The 18474-nt window shown below is 42.1% G+C and overlaps 1 protein-coding gene across 1 annotated transcript in view; it reads left to right on the top strand.

The window, feature by feature from the left end:
• Nucleotides 1–11668, top strand: part of LOC133755692 (aldo-keto reductase family 1 member C21-like) — a 39671-nt gene extending 28003 nt beyond the window's left edge. The window contains exons 3-4 of the mRNA XM_062185721.1: nucleotides 9055–9137; nucleotides 11395–11668. Of these exons, the coding sequence (XP_062041705.1) occupies nucleotides 9055–9137; nucleotides 11395–11437 (126 nt within the window). The 3' untranslated portion in view covers nucleotides 11438–11668. The remainder of the gene's footprint in view (nucleotides 1–9054; nucleotides 9138–11394) is intronic.
• Nucleotides 11669–18474: the final 6806 nt, after the last annotated feature.

Below are 18474 nucleotides of genomic sequence, written 5' to 3'. Positions count from 1 at the left end.
CCCCTTGATTCCACGAGGGCAGGGGAAGAAGTCTCAGCGCCTCCCCCGCCCTCCAGCCGCCTGCGCCTCCGTCGGGGGCAGGCAGGGGGCTCGGGAAGCGTCTGGAATTCGCAGGCTTTTCCTCTTCGCTCGGTGGCTGGCCAGATGCAGTACTGGCCATTTTCTGCTTCCGATCTTTATAATTGGAAAACCCATAACCCCTCTTTCTCTCAGGACCCCCAGGCTCTGACTGGGCTGATTGAGTCAATTTTATTGACTCATCAGCCCACCTGGGATGATTGTCAGCAGCTCCTGCAGACCCTCCTCACTACTGAGGAAAAGCAGCGTGTCTACCTTGAGGCACGGAAAAACGTCCCTGGAGCAGATGGCCGACCGACCCTACTGCTAAATGAAATCAAGGAGGCGTTTCCCTCAACTCGTCCTGATTGGGACTACACCACCGTTGCTGGTAGGGAGCGACTTTGTCTTTACCACCAGATTCTCCTCGCGGGTCTCAGAGGGGCTGGAAAGCGCCCCACCAATTTGGCCAAGGTATGTGCAGTAGTGCAGGGGGCTGAGGAAACGCCGGCAGGCTTCCTAGAAAGATTAATGGAAGCCTACCGTATTATACAAGATTTAATAAAGGAGGCAGAAAAGATTTACAACAAAAGGGAGATCCGAGAGGAGAAGGAGGAAAGGATCCGTAAGGAGCAGGAGGAAAGGGAAGACAAAAGAGACAAAAAACGTAATCGAGAGCTTAGTAGAATTTTGGCCACCATAATGCAGGATACAGAAAGGAGTAGACCAGGACAGAATAGGGACTTGGGAGACAAACGAAAGCCTCGGGTGGAAAAAGATCAATGTGCCTATTGTAAAGGAAGAGGACACTGGGTTAAAGACTGCCTGAAGAAAACACAGGGACCAAAGAGGAGACCAGTTCCAATCCTGTCCCTGGAAGAAGACGACTAGGTGAGTCAGGGCCAGGAGCCCCCCCCCTGAGCCCAGGATAACCCTTGAAGTGGGGGGCAGACCGGTAACCTTCCTGATTGACACGGGAGCCCAGCACTCGGTACTGACTTCAGAAAAAGGGCCTTTAAGCTCCAAGATTTTCCTCAGGCCTGGGCAGAGACTGCGGGAATAGGGTTGGCCGTCAATCGGCCTCCCTTAATCTGAAGCCCACGGCCATTCCCGTGTCAGTTCGTCAATATCCGATGGGCAAGGAAGCTAAGGAAGGTATCCGGCCACATATCCAGAGACTGTTACACCTAGGCATTTTAAAACCTTGTCGTTCACCTTGGAGCGCCCCCCTACTACCAGTAGAGAGGCCTGGTACGGGTGACTGCCGCCCGGTACAGGACTTGCGGGAGGTTAACGGGAGAGCGGAGGATATGCATCCCACGGTGCCCAACCCCTACAATCTGCTAAGTACCTTGCCTCTGACCCACGTATGGTGCACTGTGTTGGATCTAAAAGGTGCATTCTTTTGTTTAAGACTGAGCCCTCAGAGCCAATCCATCTTTGCTTTTGAGTGGAAAGACCCAGAGACCGGGTTTTCAGGACAACTCACCTGGACAAGGTTGCCCCAAGGATTTAAAAACTCGCCTACCTTGTTTGACGAAGCTCTGCACCTAGATTTGGCCGACTTCCGAGTCAACCATCCGGACCTGGTCCTCCTGCAATATGTGGACGACCTCCTCCTTGCCGCTGAAACTGAGCAGAGCTGCCACTCTCCTCAGCATTCTCCTCAGCAATTCATTGCCCCGGGCACCAACGAGGAGACGACCTCGTAGCAAGGGGAAACAGGATGGCAGACGAGGCCGCTAGGGCGGCAGCCCTGAGCCAACAGGTGCTCCCGTTAAAGACAATTGAGCCCACCCAAGTATCGAGGGAACCACCTTTCCTCTATTCGGACCAAGACTTAGATACGATTCAGCGGCTCGGTGCAGAGTATGATGAACAAATAAGGGTTTGGAGGCTCGGAGAGAAAATAGTCCTGCCACACCAATTGGCTAAAGAAATAATTACCAGCCTCCATCAATGGACTCATTTGGGATACAAAAAGCTAAAAGCAGCCTTACAGGAAGATAGGCAGTCTTACTACATCCCCGGATTTGACTCTTTAGCCCAGCAGGTGACTGAATCCTGTGTTCCGTGTGCCAAGGTAAATGCCAGACACCTCAAGCTCCCGGAGGGAGCTAGGGTAAGAGGAGACCGACCAGGAATCAACTGGGAGGTCGATTTCACTGAGATAAGGCCGGGCAGTTATGGGAATAAGTATCTTCTAGTTTTTGTAGACACCTTCTCCGGATGGACTGAGGCATTCCCCACAAAACGGGAAACCGCCCAGGTGGTCATCAAGAAGATCATAGAGGAGATCTTCCCCCGGTTCGGCTTGCCTAAGGTAATCGGGTCCGACAATGGCCCAGCGTTTGTCTCCCAGGTAAGTCAGTTGGTGGCCAAAGCATTAGGCATAAATTGGAAATTGCACTGTGCCTATAGACCCCAAAGTTCAGGACAGGTAGAAAGGATGAACAGAATAATTAAAGAGACCTTGACTAAATTAGCGTTGGAGACTGGTGTTAAAGACTGGGTCCAACTCCTCCCTATGGTGTTGTTCCGGGTTCGAAACACGCCCTCTCATTGCGGGCTGACACCATATGAAGTCCTTTATGGAGGGCCCCCACCAGTAGCAGGCTTGCTTGACCTTGCCAGTGACTCCGTTGCCGATGCCCCTAAGTTACAGGCCCGGTTGAGAGCACTCCAGATCATCCAGAACCAGGTCTGGAAACCTCTTGCAGCAGCCTACCAACCCAAGACGACAACCATTCCACATCCTTAATGCTGTGTATGTCCGAAGGCACCAATCTAAGACTCTAGAGCCCCGGTGGAAAGGCCCCTTCACTGTGCTGTTGACAACTTCCACCGCTCTCAAGGTCGACGGAATCGCTGCTTGGGTCCACGCCTCACACGTGAAGCAAGCACCACCTCCCCAGGGCCCCGAGGATCTGGATAGACCAGCCAAATGGAAGCTCCAGCGCACTCAGAACCCACTCAAGCTAAGACTTTCAAAAAACTGTTTAATATTTATGATGTTCCTGGCCTTTCCCCATTGTTTTTCCAATCCCCATGTTCCGCAATTGTTAACGTGGAACCTAACCCAGTCCAGCAAGAACAGAGTTTCCTCCCTCCAGTGAGGCAGGTTCTCCCCAGGCCGGTTCAATAGATTTTAAGATTAAAATCTTTGCAAAAAGAAAAGGAGGGAATGAAGGACCCTTATGGGGGAGAGGGACAAGAAACTAGGCCTGGGCAGATATCAGGGGCTTCTTAAGAGGTTAGATGTTCCCCAGGGTCCAGCGGGCACGTTCTCTGGGAAGGAAAAGTCTATCCCCTTTAGAGAACCTCTAGGCATGCCCAGAGCAGAGCTGCCACTCCCCCTTCGGAGAGTCTCAGTACTCTCCTCAGCATTCTCTTCAGCTGGTTCCCTCAGCACTCTCCTCAGCATTCTCTTCAGCTGGTTCCCTCAGCACTCTCCTCAGCATTCTCCGGTATGCTAATTATCCCTCTATATAACCTGTGTGAAACTGCCGCTCAGGGCTCCTCACCGCCTTAGGTGGGGGCCCGTTTGCGCAAACGTACAATAAATACCTCATGCTTTTTGCATCAACTGGTCTGGAGTCTGGATTTTTGGGCGTCCTCTCGAGCAAGTGGGCATCTCTACAACTGAGAGGTCCAACAGAGGGCCCATTCAGTCTCGGAGGCAGGTGACATCCGGCAGAGAACAGCGCCTCTGGCTTGGAGGACCTGCCAAGTGTCTGTTGCCAATTCTCGCCCATTTCTCCGCGTTTCTGTGAGCTGCTGCCTTTGGGAGTGGAGGGCCCTGGCAAGCCCTGCGGTGGCAACCGCCTGGGAGAGAGCGCACTCCGTGAAGATTGGGCGCAGCTCCCGCCCCGGCAATCTCAGGGTACCAAAGCCTGCAGTCTCCCCTTGGGACCGTACCGGCAGGCTTCCAGGCTTGCACATCTGGAGACCCTTCCCCTGGGCCCCAGGGAGGCGCTGAGTGGCATTCCAGGTCGTCATCTCCAGAGAGGAAGGCAGCTCCTCTGCAGTTCAGTGGCTACTTTCAGGGTTCCTGGACCATGGCTCAACCCAGGCAGGTATAGATGAACACCTGGCCTTCCCCGCAGGCAGGCACTGTGGCAACCAGGAAGCCAGGCAGGAAACTCTATCCAGATATCTCATGTGAGTAACAAACAATGAAGTACTTGAGCCATCATCTGCTGCCTCCCAGGGTGTGCATCAGTAGGAAGCAGGAACTGGTTGCTGAGCCAGGTGTAGGACCCAGATACCCGGACAGGAGCTGTGCACCTATTAAGCACTAGGCCAAATATGTGTCCCAGTGACGGATATTTAATTAACTTGACTGTGGTGATTATTTCACAATGTATATGTACATCAAATAATCACATTGCATACCCTAAATATATACGGCAAAATTTTTTTCTAATAAAGTTTTAAAGTCCTCCCACACGTCATCTTTTTGCATTTAAACTTTGCTGCAACTCAGCTGATTTGGTGGAGCAAGGAGTTAGGGATTTGTATGAAACAGGGTGAGGGCTGGCATGTTTTTAGAGATCAGCATCAAAAATGCCCAGTGACTTAAAGTGCACATCTCATACAACTGCGATGCAAATTCCAGATCTGTGGTTGCCTGAATTGGACACAGCCAATCAGGAATTTGGGTACCATCTTGTTTTCCCTCCACTCCTTAAGGTATTCTGGTCTCTAGGTCATTCCTGCGCTGCCCTCAGGTCTGGGCAGCAGCAAGTGAGAAGAGAGATGAGTGGAGAGAAAGCACTTTCCACATGACTCAAAGTTCCAGGCCATATGCATCTGAACTACCTCTTTATAATTACTTGTAGTGTGTACTAGTTTCAGTCCAATTACTCAATAGATAATGCTTATTAATGCTTCAGTAATACACTTTTTAAAAAGGATTTTATTTACTTATATGAAAGGTAGAGCTATAGACAGGGAGAGACAGAGAGGATATGTATTGCTTTCAAAAAAAAATCTTTTTTTTTTTTGACAGGCAGAGTTAGTGAGAGAGAGAGAGAGAGACAGAGAGAAAGGTCTTCCTTTTTCCGTTGGTTCACTTCCCAAGTGGCCGCTACGGCCAGCGTGTTGCGGCCAGCGCGCTGCGCTGATCCGAAGCCAGGAGCCAGGTGCTTCTCCTGGTCTCCCATGCGGGTGCAGGGCCCAAGCACTTGGGCCATCCTCCACTGCCTTCCTGGGCCACAGCAGAGAGCTGGCCTGGAAGAGGGGCAACCGGGATAGAATCCGGCGCCCCGACCGGGACTAGAACCCGTTGTGCTGGTGCCGCAAGGCAGAGGATTAGCCATGGCGCCGGCCACATTATATTTTTTGCAATTTTAGAATTCATATAGCTTAATTTTCATATGGTTTTCACTTTGGTTTTCCTATCTAAGTGAAGTACCATATAAATATATTGGCTGTGTCTGTGTTTTTAATTAAGAAAGCATTATTTAACTCTTATTATTATAGTTGTAAAATAAAAAATACCTTCTGCACAGATGATTGTATATAACTAATTTATAACATCCTTTCGTGGTTTGTGATTTAGCCTGGGCTGAGCCTGAACTCATCCACCTTGGGTTGTATTGAGCTCTCTCATGTTCTTGTAATCCACTCCCTCAGGAATCGTAAATGAGGCAGCTCCCTTTATGATGTTAACTGAGCATTGCATGGGATGCCTCAGTGCTCCTCCATGTACTTTGTCATCCTCCAGCTAAGTATCCTAGGCCTTTCTTCATTACATGGCACAATCCAAAGGCACTGATTGCATACTGGCAAAGCCTTCTCAGAACTCTCTAGCAATTGCTTCTGACAAGTTCTATGACCATTGAACAGATCAGGCCACACTGAAATCATTGTGTAATAGCTAATGGATCCAAGGGGTATAGAGCCTAGCAAAGTGAAGTATTGGGAGATAGTTTCTTACTCAATCTAGCATGTTTATGTATTCTGGACTTTAATTTTATATCGAGATCTATTTGTTAAAATTTTTTTCAGGGCCCAGTGTGGTACAGCAGGTCAAGCTGCTGCCAGCAACTCCAGCATCCCATATGGAAGCCAATTCTAGTTCTGGTTCTTCACTCTGATCCAGCTCCCTGTTGATGTGCCTAGGACAACAGTGGAGGATTGCAAGGGTGTTTGGGCTCTTACCACCAAATGGGAGATTAGTATGAATCCCCTAGCTCCTGGCTTCAGTCTGGCCCAGCCTCAGCTGTTGTGGCAATTTGGGGAGTAAGCCAGCAGTTAGAATAACTCTCTCTGTGTCTTTCCCTTTCTTTTTTAAATCATGTCTTTCAATTAAATAAGTAAACCTTTTACAACACGTTCTCACAAACTGTATTCTCTTTATGGTATATTTTCACGATAAAAATTCCTACTTTTGTATGTTTAGATTTTTGAGGCTGATCCAAGTGTTCTTTATTTTGGAACAGAATAATATTTTACTATATTTTCTATAAAACATTATGGTCTTTCTAAATTTGGTTATTAATTCAACTGGTGTTTTAAAATACCATGTGAAATATATGTAAGAGTCCACTGACATGCATATATACTTTCAGAAAGAATATCAAGATTAAGAATTTGGTTCATTGCTTGACATGCCCTTAGCTCATACTGAAATGCCTGGATTTGAGCCCTGGTCCTGCTTCTATCTTGCTGTTAATACACCCTGTAGGAATCAACAAGTTATGTCCTTGTGCTTGAATGCATATAGCCCTTGTTAGAGATCCAAACTGATTTCCAGGCTGCTGGCTTCTGCCTCCCCCACCCTCCGCTCTGATTCTTGCAGACATTTGAGAGTAAACTGGTAGATGAGAGATCTCTGTCTTTCTGTATCTCTCACTCATTCTGTCACTGTGTATTCTGACACTTTGACACAACAATGAGCCTCTCCTCACTCTGCATGTACATATCTGAATTCACTCCTCTCCTCAAGAGATTGTTTTCGTTTCTGAAGAGTTACAAAATAAAGCTCTGTTTTCCAGTATGGTAAAACATTTACTAATACCTCATATTTAAAATATCTCAGTTACTCTTCATTGAATTAATTGTTATGTAAAATTTGTAAGGACTTTCACTTTCCATATTGAATTGAAACTCTCCATTAATTACAAGAGAATTTTTAAATATACCTTTCTCTTTTTTAAATTATCAACACTTTCTGTTCTTTTCTTTCTTCACTGATGGGATATAAACACATGACTACATCAAGGAACTTTACTAAATAATCTTATATATTTTAATGTTTGCCTATAGGATCTTCTAGATCTTGTAAGTGCATGGCTCTATCTTCTTTAAGTAATGTCAGCTTCCTTCTACAGCTAACATTGAGACTTCTTTTTATCTGTAATGTTGTGTGGTTTTAATATATTATAATTAGTAGTCACTAGCAAAGTGCACTGCTTTTATTTACTTTTCACTTTTTTAAAGATTTTATTTATTCATTTGAAAGGCAAAGATACAGAGAAAGCAGGAGGGGAGAGAGAGAGAGAAAGAGAGAGAGAGAGAGAGAATATTTTCCATATGCTGATTCACTCCCCGAGGGTCACAACTCTTGGCCTGTCTCATGCTAAAGCCAGGAGCCTGGACAACAATCCGAGATTCTCACATGGGTGGGGGGGTGTAAGCACTTTTGACTTCCTCCATTGTTTTCCCAGGCCCATAGCAGGGACTTGTATCAGAAGCCGAACAGTTGGGACTCCAATTGGTGCCAACAAGAAATGACTGAATTGCAGGTGCTGATTAACCTTCTGTGCCACAAAACCAACTCCTCATACATGCTGATTTTATTATTTTTAAAATTTTTTATGGTTAACATAAAGAGAATAGAATTTACATATTTCATAGACACAATTCTAAGACATATTGATACTTCCTTCCCTCCCTTGGTCCTTCCCTCCATCTTCCTTTCTTTATTCTTTTAATTTTTGATAGAATTAATTCCATTTATTTTATAACCACATATTTAATGTTCAAGTAAATATTGTGTTTAATAAGTAAAAGTTGAAGGACTGTTCCACATGAATATATACAAGAGCTATAAAGAATAATCAAATCATAGGATCAATTTCTTCTACATTTAGTTTTGTGTGTGTGTGTGTGTGTGTGTATAGGTTTACATGTGTACATTCTATATGTTAGCTACTGCAAATCAGAGAAATCATATGATATTTATCCTTTAGGGTCTTGCTTATTTCATTAAGCATATTTCTCCTCGGTTTGCTTCTACTTTGTAGGAAAAGACAGAATTTACTTCTTGTTTATGGCTGAGTACTGTTTCATTGTGTATATGAACCAGATTTCTTTATGCAGTCATCAGTTGATGAACATATGGGTTGATCTCATATCCTAGCTAATGTGAATTGAGATGCTTTAAACATGGGGATTCAGACGATACTTCATAAGCTGATTTAATTTCTGTTGGTTAAATGCTCAGGAATGGGATGGTTTGGCGAGCAGTAGAAATATTTTCAGAGGGCACTAGGTTAATCCTCTGCTTGTGGTGCCAGCATCCCATATGGGCGCCAACTCTAGTCCCAGTTGCTCCTCTTCCAGTCCAGCTCTCTGCTGTGGCTTGGGATGGCAGTGGAGGATGGCCCAAGTGCTTGGGCCCCTGTACCAACATGGGAGACTGGGAAGAAGCACCTAGCCCCTGGCTTCAATTTAGCACAGCTCCAGCCATTGCGGCCATTTGGGGAGTGAACCAACAGAAAGAAGACCTTTCTCTCTGTCTCTCATTGTCTGTAACTCTACCTGTCAAATGGATAAATAAAATCTTTGAAAAATTAAAAAATAAATATTTTCAAATTTCTGAGAAATCTCCATACAATATTTCATCATGGTATACATTCCACCCAACACCCAGCACTTATTGAAGAATGATTTGCTTCATGTCTCAAAATGTTTGGAAACTTTTCAGGATTTTCCAGAGTGGCCAATAATCAGTATAAAATAACCAAATATTATATACTTCTCTAACAGGTGTTTGAATTTCAATTGTCTTCAGAGGACATGGAAACTCTGGATGGCCTGAACAAAAATCTTCGCTATTATCCAGCTGATATGTAAGTGGCTTTGGAAATGTGTTGCCTCCATTTATTTTCTGAAGAGGAATGTAGGAAAGGCATTAGCTTCAATTGCCCTACTATCTGTGAATGTGCACTATGGGAATCACCAATGTAGCCTAATTCAGTGTTTGTAAAATGACACATACTTCTCTCAAACTTCAATTCTTATCAGATTAAGGCATTTCCAACAACCTTGTGGTCCTAGGCAGCAGTCGTCTTCATTCACAGGCATGTCTGTTTATATCTAAGTCATTAAGATAATTTGCCTTCCACGATTTTAGACATGTAAGTTAATCAATAATCTCAGTAACTGTAATGTATAAGAGTCCCCATTTTCATATATGATTGACTTTTGCTTAGTAGATATTCTGGACAAAATAGTCTTGAATCTTGGAAAGTTTGGAAAAATGTAGCTTATATTAAAATACAAGGGACTTACTTAATATTTATGTTAGTAAACTTGTTTGACATCATTCTCTTCCCTCAACATGTACCTGTAAGAACTTATAAATTAAGTAAATAAGTTTCACCTGTATTTTTGAAACAAAGCAGTACTAATTTCAGAAGTCTTGAAAGTTTACTCATAAAAAAACACCTTTTCAGGGAAGAAAATAGAAGAATGAGTATTTACACATTAAAGTAAAATTTATTTGATGAATTTCAATACATCACACTAATAATAAAATCATAAATGAAAGAAATCCATTAGATTGGGCAATGCCTAGAGCAATACCTGATGATCCTTAGGTTTGATGATACCCATTTCAAACATAGCTTCAAGAATAGATGGAAAGAAGCCTTGAGACATTAATTTCTTTCATAACAGAGCTTTTTTCAATTTAATTTGTGGACTACTCTTGATAACACCCTTGATCTTTTTTTTTTAAAGATTTATTTATTTATTTGAAAGTCGGGGTTACACAGAGAGAGGAGAGGCAGAGAGAGAGAGAGAGGTCTTCCATCTAATGGTTCACTCCCCAGATGGCCGCAATGGCCAGAGCTGTGCCGATCTGAAGCCAGGAGCCAGGAGCTTCTTCCAGGTCTCCCACGTGGGTGCAGGGGCCCAAGGACTTGGGCCATCTTGTACTGCTTTCCCAGGCCATAGCAGAGAGCTGGATTGGAAGAGGAGCAGCCAGGACTAGAACCGGTGCCCATATGGATGCCGGCGCTCAGGCCAGGGAGTTAACCCGCTGCACCACAGCGCCAGCCCCAACACTCTTGATCTTTTATGCATAACTATCTTGCTAATAAGTTTAGAAAGTAATACTAATACAAACCTGTTCAGTAAGTATGAAGATTAGCCTTTAGAATGTCCTTATGCAGAAATACATATCCCTCTATATGGAATTGTCCCTTACAGACTTGTAAATTAATGGATTTCCAGTTTGACATTTTCCCCTTCCTTTTCACTGTGTGTTTATTAAGGACTCAAATCCTTCATTTACCTTGAGAAAGGCTGACCTTACAAAGCTAATAGAAACGTTGGATATGATTTTATAACATATGGTAATCTCTATGCAAAGGATGTATTCTTAAAAGTAGATTTCAAAACAAGGATAAGAATAGTACGAGACACTGTCGGACAGTGACGACTGAACCACACAGACGGGGGACATGGCATGGGGAGGGGCTCGTTCTCAGGTATTTTAATTGCAGGTCAAAAACCTGCCCATATGATTTGTGCCCAGAGACTTTTCAGGAGAGCCAGGGCCATAGATGATGGAGAAATGATGGAAATTCATTTGGAGCATCAAACAGGAAGAAACAGAAAATAGCCTTTGATACACCGCAATTCAGTGGATTCTAATAGTGGAGGGTTGAAATGTAGAGTTTTTAAAAGTGGACAATTCCTGTTCCTACATCTATTTGTAAAGAAAACCATAATGTCTTTAAATCACTCATGTAAATAGATGACCTTTTTGCAGTGAAAAAAAAAAGAATATGTATTTGTCATAAGAAAATGTATATGAGAATGTATATTCACATATTTATATATAAATATATACTTATATATTTATATACATATTATATATACTTATATATTTACATATACTTATACTTATATATTTATATTTATATATATTTATCATATATATGTTTATCATAAAGTCATGCTCATGAATTTTAGTTGGATAATAAAGCCAGTATGAAAACAAACATATTTTTTTTCTAATGGCAGTATCATAGAAACCACTTATTTAGTTTTCTAGAAATGTGGTCACAGAGTATAGGCTGTGCATTTTTCTCATTTTAGCTTTATTGGACACCCAAATTACCCATATTCTGATGAATATTAACGTGGAAACCTTTTTCATGATTCTACTACAAGTTCTCCCACATGTGTCATGGGACAGGAGACACCTCAGATGCTGGTGACTAGGCAACTCTCTTCTGGTTAATCTATGCTGCTTAGCAACTGACCCTCAGCTGGAGCTGTATCTACTGGGTATAAAGTCATGGCTACAAATTCTTGTTATTACAGAAAATAATATAATCTTGTTGTATTAAAGACTTTTACCTACCACTGATTTTATTACTTGCCTGCTTTCTTTCATTCTGATTCATTAGTCCCTCAAACTGATTTTCCTAGAAGTCTGTGGACTGTGGTGAGAGATGATAACAGATAGTCCACAGATGTTGCTGGGATTCATGTGCGAAGCACTGTCAGTCTGTAGAGCAGTTAACAAAACTTTTCATACATGGCTTCTCCAATGCTTCCAGGAACAAGAAAACTCACTGTATAAATCCCATAAAGCATGGAAATAATGCAAAGATGACCAAGAGTCCAGAGATCCCTTCTATAAGCAAATGGATCATAGCTGCAGATACTGTGGTATTTGGTATCTTTGGGGGGATGTTAAGTTGAAGGAAGTGGGAATCAAGGGGATTTAGCCAAGAAGAGTGATTAGGAGTTAGGAGTGAGAGAGATGAGGAAGTGGAAAATAAACAGGTCTCTACTTGCAAAGGTTGACAAAAGTCTTTTTTTTATATCATTGTCTTCAAATAAAATGTAGGATCACAAGCATGTGGAAAATGTAAATAAAAGCCACAGTGAAGTTTCATTTCACCCTACTCAGAATGGCTATCATCCAAAAATAAATAAATACATATAACAAATGCCACCGACAACATGGGGGAAATGGTTCCCTATAAACTGTTGATAGAATGTGTACTAGTATAACCATTATGAAAGACACTATTGAGATTCCTCAGGAATCAAAAAATAGAACTGTCTTATGACCCAGAAATTCCACTGCTGGGAATTAACCCAAAGGAAATGAGATCAGCATGTGAGAGTTATCTGTACCCCATGTTTATAGCAGCTCAACTCACAATAGTGAAGATGTGAAATCAACACAGATGTCCAAAAACGGATTACTGGATAAAGACTTTGCAGAATACATCTGCAATGGAATACTACTCAGCCATGAAAAAGAACAAAATCCTGACTTCTGCAACAAATTGGATGAAATTGGAGACAATTATGCATAGTGAAATAAGCCAGTCCCCAAAAGACAAATATCGTATGTTTTCCATTATTTGTGGTAACTAACATGCGGAGTACAAAAAGTAATGTATATGAGTGAAATTGACATTTTCAGAATTTGTTATTAATTTTAGCCCATCTATACTCTTAAAGAATAAAAGTTGTTTCTACTTACTATTTTTTAATGTGTTCTCTTCTGAGAATATTTTTACCAAACTTAGAATTACTTACCATAGCCTTCCGTGATATAAAGATAATTAGACAATCACAACAGTGTCTGTATCTCATTTGCTTTAACCTGGTGGACCACAGCAACGGCTCCAGATTTAAGAACTTAAAGGGGCTGGGGCTGTGCATTTTCTCCCCACAACCTTCACTTTTCCTAAGGTTTTCCTCTGATAGTTTCTTCTGTTTCTCCTCCCTCCCTCCCTCCCTCCCTCCCTCCCTCTCTCTCTCTCTCTCTCTCTCTCTCTCTCTCTCTCTCTCACACACACACACACACACAACCAATTCAGATGCCAAATTGATAGCCAAACCTGTCTCTACCTCTCTCTGTAACTCTGCCTTTCAAATAAATAAAAAAATTTCTTAATTGATAAAGAAAGTATCAGAGAAAACCTTAGGTAAAAGTGAAGGCTGCAGAGAGAAAATGGCACTTGTTGTTTTAGCCACTCCTCCCAGAAGGTCACCTGACCCCAGAGGAGTTCTCTGGGGACTCTGCCATTGAAACCCACACGGAGTCCCCCTGGCAACAAAGGCATGCCTGGGATGCTGAAAGTAGCACACATGTGGGGCCAAGGAGACGGACTATCAATGGTCTGTCCACTTTAATAATCCCAGCTGCATTCCAAGAATTTAGAAGTCTTTTCTCTCATGGGAAAGGGATCAGAACTGCCTCTCTGCCTGCTGTAAAAATCTCAATGTGTTCTGTTCCTCCTGAGTTTTTTTCTCTCTCTCTCATTTAAAGGTTTATCTTTTGTTTCTATTATCCATTGCTTTGCTTTGTTATAAAATATTTTTTCTCCCAATGGAGAAAATCTTGAGGATAAAAGAACTGAGAATTTTATCTTAAGGGCTTCTGTGTCACTGCTAAGTTTCTAAGTATTCTTTATTTCTCAGTGAATACCTTAACTGGTAAAAGGAGATTTCCTAGAAGTGTGTTTTATGATCTGTAATGATATACAAGTTTCATGCACACAAAATAAAGAAAACTTTAGAGGCGATATGAAAGACTATGGAAAGTTGAAATTAGCTAACTAGAGTTATTCATATTTATTTATTTAGATTATTTACTCATGCAGTTAATTTTTAAATTCAGGTAATAGTAAAGGAGATATAAATTAATATCATTTGATGTAAAATCTATTTCTGCCCTGCCCCTGTGTGTTTAAAGCTGACAATTGTCCCTTCCATATTAACACGTGGAACATTCATTCTAAAACTTAGTGAATATCAAAAGGTATTCTAAGAAATGTTTGTGAAAATAGAGCATCTGAAAAAGATCTCCTTCCTCATTCACTGACAAACTTTTTTTCCATGGTTCTGATTCTATTTGGCAGATGTTAAGTTACTCATTGGTAGTTTCATCTGTTTACTGTGACACTCCGGGTAGCATTGTGGCAGTCATGGGTGAGACCTGCAGCAGGGCAGGAGAGGACCTAGCATAGGTGGACTTGAAGATACACAGAAATTACTCATTTTAACTTTGCTTCCATTAGGCCTAGTAACGAATGCCAAATGACAAGGAACAAAAGTCTTTGATTTCCTTTCTCTTGAAGTTAGGTTTAGTTAGCTTGTTTTGGATATTTGAACTTCTTTCTCAAAGGAAGAAATAACTTCTTAGCACTTTCTAATCAGCGAAGAGGTTCTGAGCTGGGGTCAGTTTTTTCCCCTGTGATTGCTGATTTATTTCTGGCCACAAAGATGAAATTCTATTGTAGTCATGAAAATGCGATTAATTAAAGGAATGATTTTAAAAATTAAAAGGCTCAAAAAATTTAAAAGGCTCAAAGTTTCATTTTTATCAAAAAATGTTGAATGATGAGCTGGACTCCAACATTAGGAATCCCTCAGGAGTGTTGAGAAACCCCAGCCACCACAGGCAGAGCTGGTGTTTGGTAACAAACTAAAGCCACAGGTAGCTCTAGAAATGAGGAAGTAGTGATACTCCTGCAAATGGAGTGGTGGCTTCTTGTGGTTCCTCACCCCTTAAAAAAATACAGACAGCCATCAGTTTCAGTTTTTCAGACTGTATTTCTATGTGTGGTGCATACTTTAGTCTGTTGTTCTCTCTCTGAGAGAGTCAAGTCAAGTTTGCATGCAGCCAAGTTTTATTGCTAATCGATTCAAACACCATAGTTCCTCTGAGCTAAATTCTACTTCTTTTTCTTCGTAATCACAGCAGGCTTTTATGGAGTGTTGTTTGATATCTCAATTCTCCAGACACCTTGTGAGGTAGATATTATTATCCCTTTACACATAGAAGAAACTCAAGTTCAGAATGTCTAAGTGGGTTATCCAAAACCAATACACCCGGGTCTCTCTAAAGGCAAATCCCTTTCACGCTGTGAAAATTCTCTCTGCAACCTTTGTTTAGTTGGACAGAAAAGGGACTAAATCAAGAAATCCCTTTCCATCTAGATTTACCTTCATTTTCATAAAGAATGTATCGTATTCACTTGAGCTCTGTGAATAATTAAAAGTTAGCATTTAATAAGGTGCTTGCTTGGCATGTAGATGATCTCTATTCTTTGCTCTCCTTTTCCTTCTTCTATTACTGATGTGGCTTATCAAACTAGAACAGAGCAATGGAAAGGAAAATTAATTGATCAGTATTGGTTAAAGATAGCTTGAGGAAAAGCATGAAATAGGAACAAAATATAGTTGAAAGATATGGATTTTTTTGTTTATTCACTGTTATTAGTCTACTCTGAGGGCCATAACAAAATTCCAGACATGGCAGCAGAGACAACAGAAACCTACTTTCTCAGAGTTCTGAAGGTTTGGAAGTGCAAGATCAATGTGTTGGTCAATTTAGCTTCTGGGTAGGGTTTCCTCCTGCCTTGTAGACGGCTGTCATCTTCTTTTTTTAAAAATATTTTTATTTATTTTGCTTGAAAGTCACAGTTACACACACAGAGAGAAGGAGAAGCAGAGAGAGAGAGAGGAGAGAGAGAGAGAGAGAGGAGAGGGAGAGAGGGAGAGAGGGAGAGAGGGAGAGAGGGAGAGAGAGAGAGAGAGGTCTTCCACCCGCTGGTTCACTCCCCAGATGGCTGCAATGGCCGAAGCTGCACAGATCCGAAGCCAGGGGCCAAGAGCTTCCTCCTGGTCTCCCATGTGGGTGCAGGGGCCCAAGGACTTGGGCCATCCTCCACTGCTTTCCCAGGCCATAGCAGAGAGCTGGATCGGAAGTGGAGCAGCTGGGACTTGAACTGGCGCCCATATGTGATGCCAGCTATGTGCTACGCCATGCTGCGTGCTACGTGCGGCTCTACGTGCTACGCCACAGCACCAGTCCCCTTCTTCTTTAAAGGTTTATTTACTTTTTAGTTACACAGAGAGAATTACAGAGAAAAAGAGACAGATGAGAGAGAGAGGGAGAGGTCTTCCATCCACTGGGTCACTGGTCACAATGGCTGAGGCTGGGCTAGGATGAATTTGAAGGGGACACAATTCAGTCCACAGCACTCATGAATTCACTATTCATTATACTGGGCTTGTCTAAGAGTAATCTTAGTATAACATCATTAAATCTTAGTAATCATCATTAATCTTAGTATATCATCATTAAAATCCCATGATTATTCCATTGCTCAAACAGTGAAACTTTGTTAGAGATTTATAAAGATTTGAAAAAGAAAGTTTGAATACCTCAGTAATAAAAATAGAAAAATCTCTAATAAAATTGGTTATACTAAACCATAAGCTTGTAAGTACTACAAATATTTATTCATTATATAGAATCTAGTTCTATTCATAAATCAATTTTATTGTTGACCAAGAAAAAAAATTAACTATTTCCTCTAAAGTAATTATTTGACTCAGAAAGCTTTGCATTTACAATAGATAAAGCATTATTATAAAACAAAGTCCACAATAAAACAAGCCCAGCCCATTTTCTGGCCAGGAAGCTAAATCCTGCAGGTTATTTTGAGAAGCATTAGCTTTCTTCACCATAAAGACTTATTATTTATTTATTATTTCTAACATTTTATTTAAGGTATACATTATTATTTATATTCCACATCTATATCATGTGTGTAACTAGTATGTATCAGAATGGAATCTTGCCACTAAATTTGTTGGGTTGTCACCTACTGCTGCCTTTCCAGGCACAGTAGCTGGCAACTGGATTGGAAGCAGAGTAGCAGAGACAGAAAGCATCAAAGGCCCCACCTCTTCACACTGTTACTTTATAGGTTAAATTTCCCCCACATGGCCTCTGGGAGACAATAGTCAAACCACAGCACACACCTGAAAGGTATAATGAAGGTCTTTCCCACTCCCAGCCTCCAAATGCCCACTTCCTGATTCAAAGGTAACTATTCTTGCTAATTTTTGTTTCATGTATTACTGATGGTCTTTCCTGATTTATCACAGAGATTTCTCATCATCCTCCTGCTGTTAAGTGGATGCATATGATTTCATTGTACAGATATACTACAATCTTATCAACTAGTACTTTTTTTTTCTTGGTCTATTTTCTGTTGCTATTACAGAGGCTGATGTCCTGGCCGGGGCAGGGGGAGGGTACCCTGGCTGTAGCATAACATGGGAGAGAAACAGAAAGAGACCTTGCTGTATGTAGAAGGGAGAGATGGCATTGTGAGACAGAAAGCAAGAGAGGTTCAGGGGACAAGCTTGCTCTTTTTATAATCATCTACTCTCACAGCAACTAGCCAGCATCCAGCAAGAAATAGTTCTCAAAGACCTAGTTACCTTCCACTAGCTCTCCCCTCTTAAAGATTATGATATGGGCAGATGACCCTTGGTTTCACAGCTTGACCTGTGTGGTGGTATAGGCCCTGTTTGACAGTTCCAGCCACGCTGTGTGGCAGTGCGACCTGCCGGCAGCTGCAGCCTTCTCCTGTATGACTGCCAGACCGGCTGGGGAGACAGCTGTCTACCACTGAACTCCTTTTGTGTGCACAACACAAACTCTCTTCCAGTTCTGTTTTCTGTGCACCACCAAATACCCCCTACCCCCTACCCAAATCCATGCAGAAATTCTACAATGTTGCAAGCTTATTTCCAGCTGGAAATATCCAATAGGGCTCTAAGATAGATCCCTGCAGTGACCTTTGGGTCATTATAATGTCATTATAATAAAATTACCATGGGGAACACTTGCCCTCCCATCATATACCTGATGCCATGACAAATTCCTGTATTTCCAGAAAAGGGCACAGAAATGGGTGTTCCCCAAGCCCTGCCCCAAACTCCACTCCACCTTGAATACTCAACTGAGTTCCACTCCAGACACCAACCCCTATGTCTGCCCATGGTTAAAAGCATGGTTGGAAACTTTTTGAGGGTTTTTTGGTTGTTGTTGTGTTTTAAATCTTCTTATGTTTTGGTTCTTTGTTTATTCTCTTTCTCTTGAGCTGGTCTGACTCATTTCTTCAGTGTGTACTTTTGCTTTAAATAAACCCTGCTTCCCTGTACCGCTTTATGCCTCCGCTTTGAATTCTTTCACATGTGGAGGGAAGAACCTGGAATGGAGCTCAGCTGGGGGCCCTATTGCCCACAACAGTTACAATTCCCTGATACTGCAGGCCAAGCTCCAGCACAGGAAACTTTATGGGACACCAAGAATAACCAAATCATCGCAGCCTTATATGAATATTT

The sequence above is a fragment of the Lepus europaeus genome, unplaced genomic scaffold (genome assembly GCF_033115175.1).
Source record: "Lepus europaeus isolate LE1 unplaced genomic scaffold, mLepTim1.pri SCAFFOLD_74, whole genome shotgun sequence".
NCBI lineage: Eukaryota > Metazoa > Chordata > Mammalia > Lagomorpha > Leporidae > Lepus > Lepus europaeus.
The sequence above is the reverse complement of the archived record's forward strand: the minus strand, read 5'-3'. Positions and strand labels throughout refer to the sequence as shown.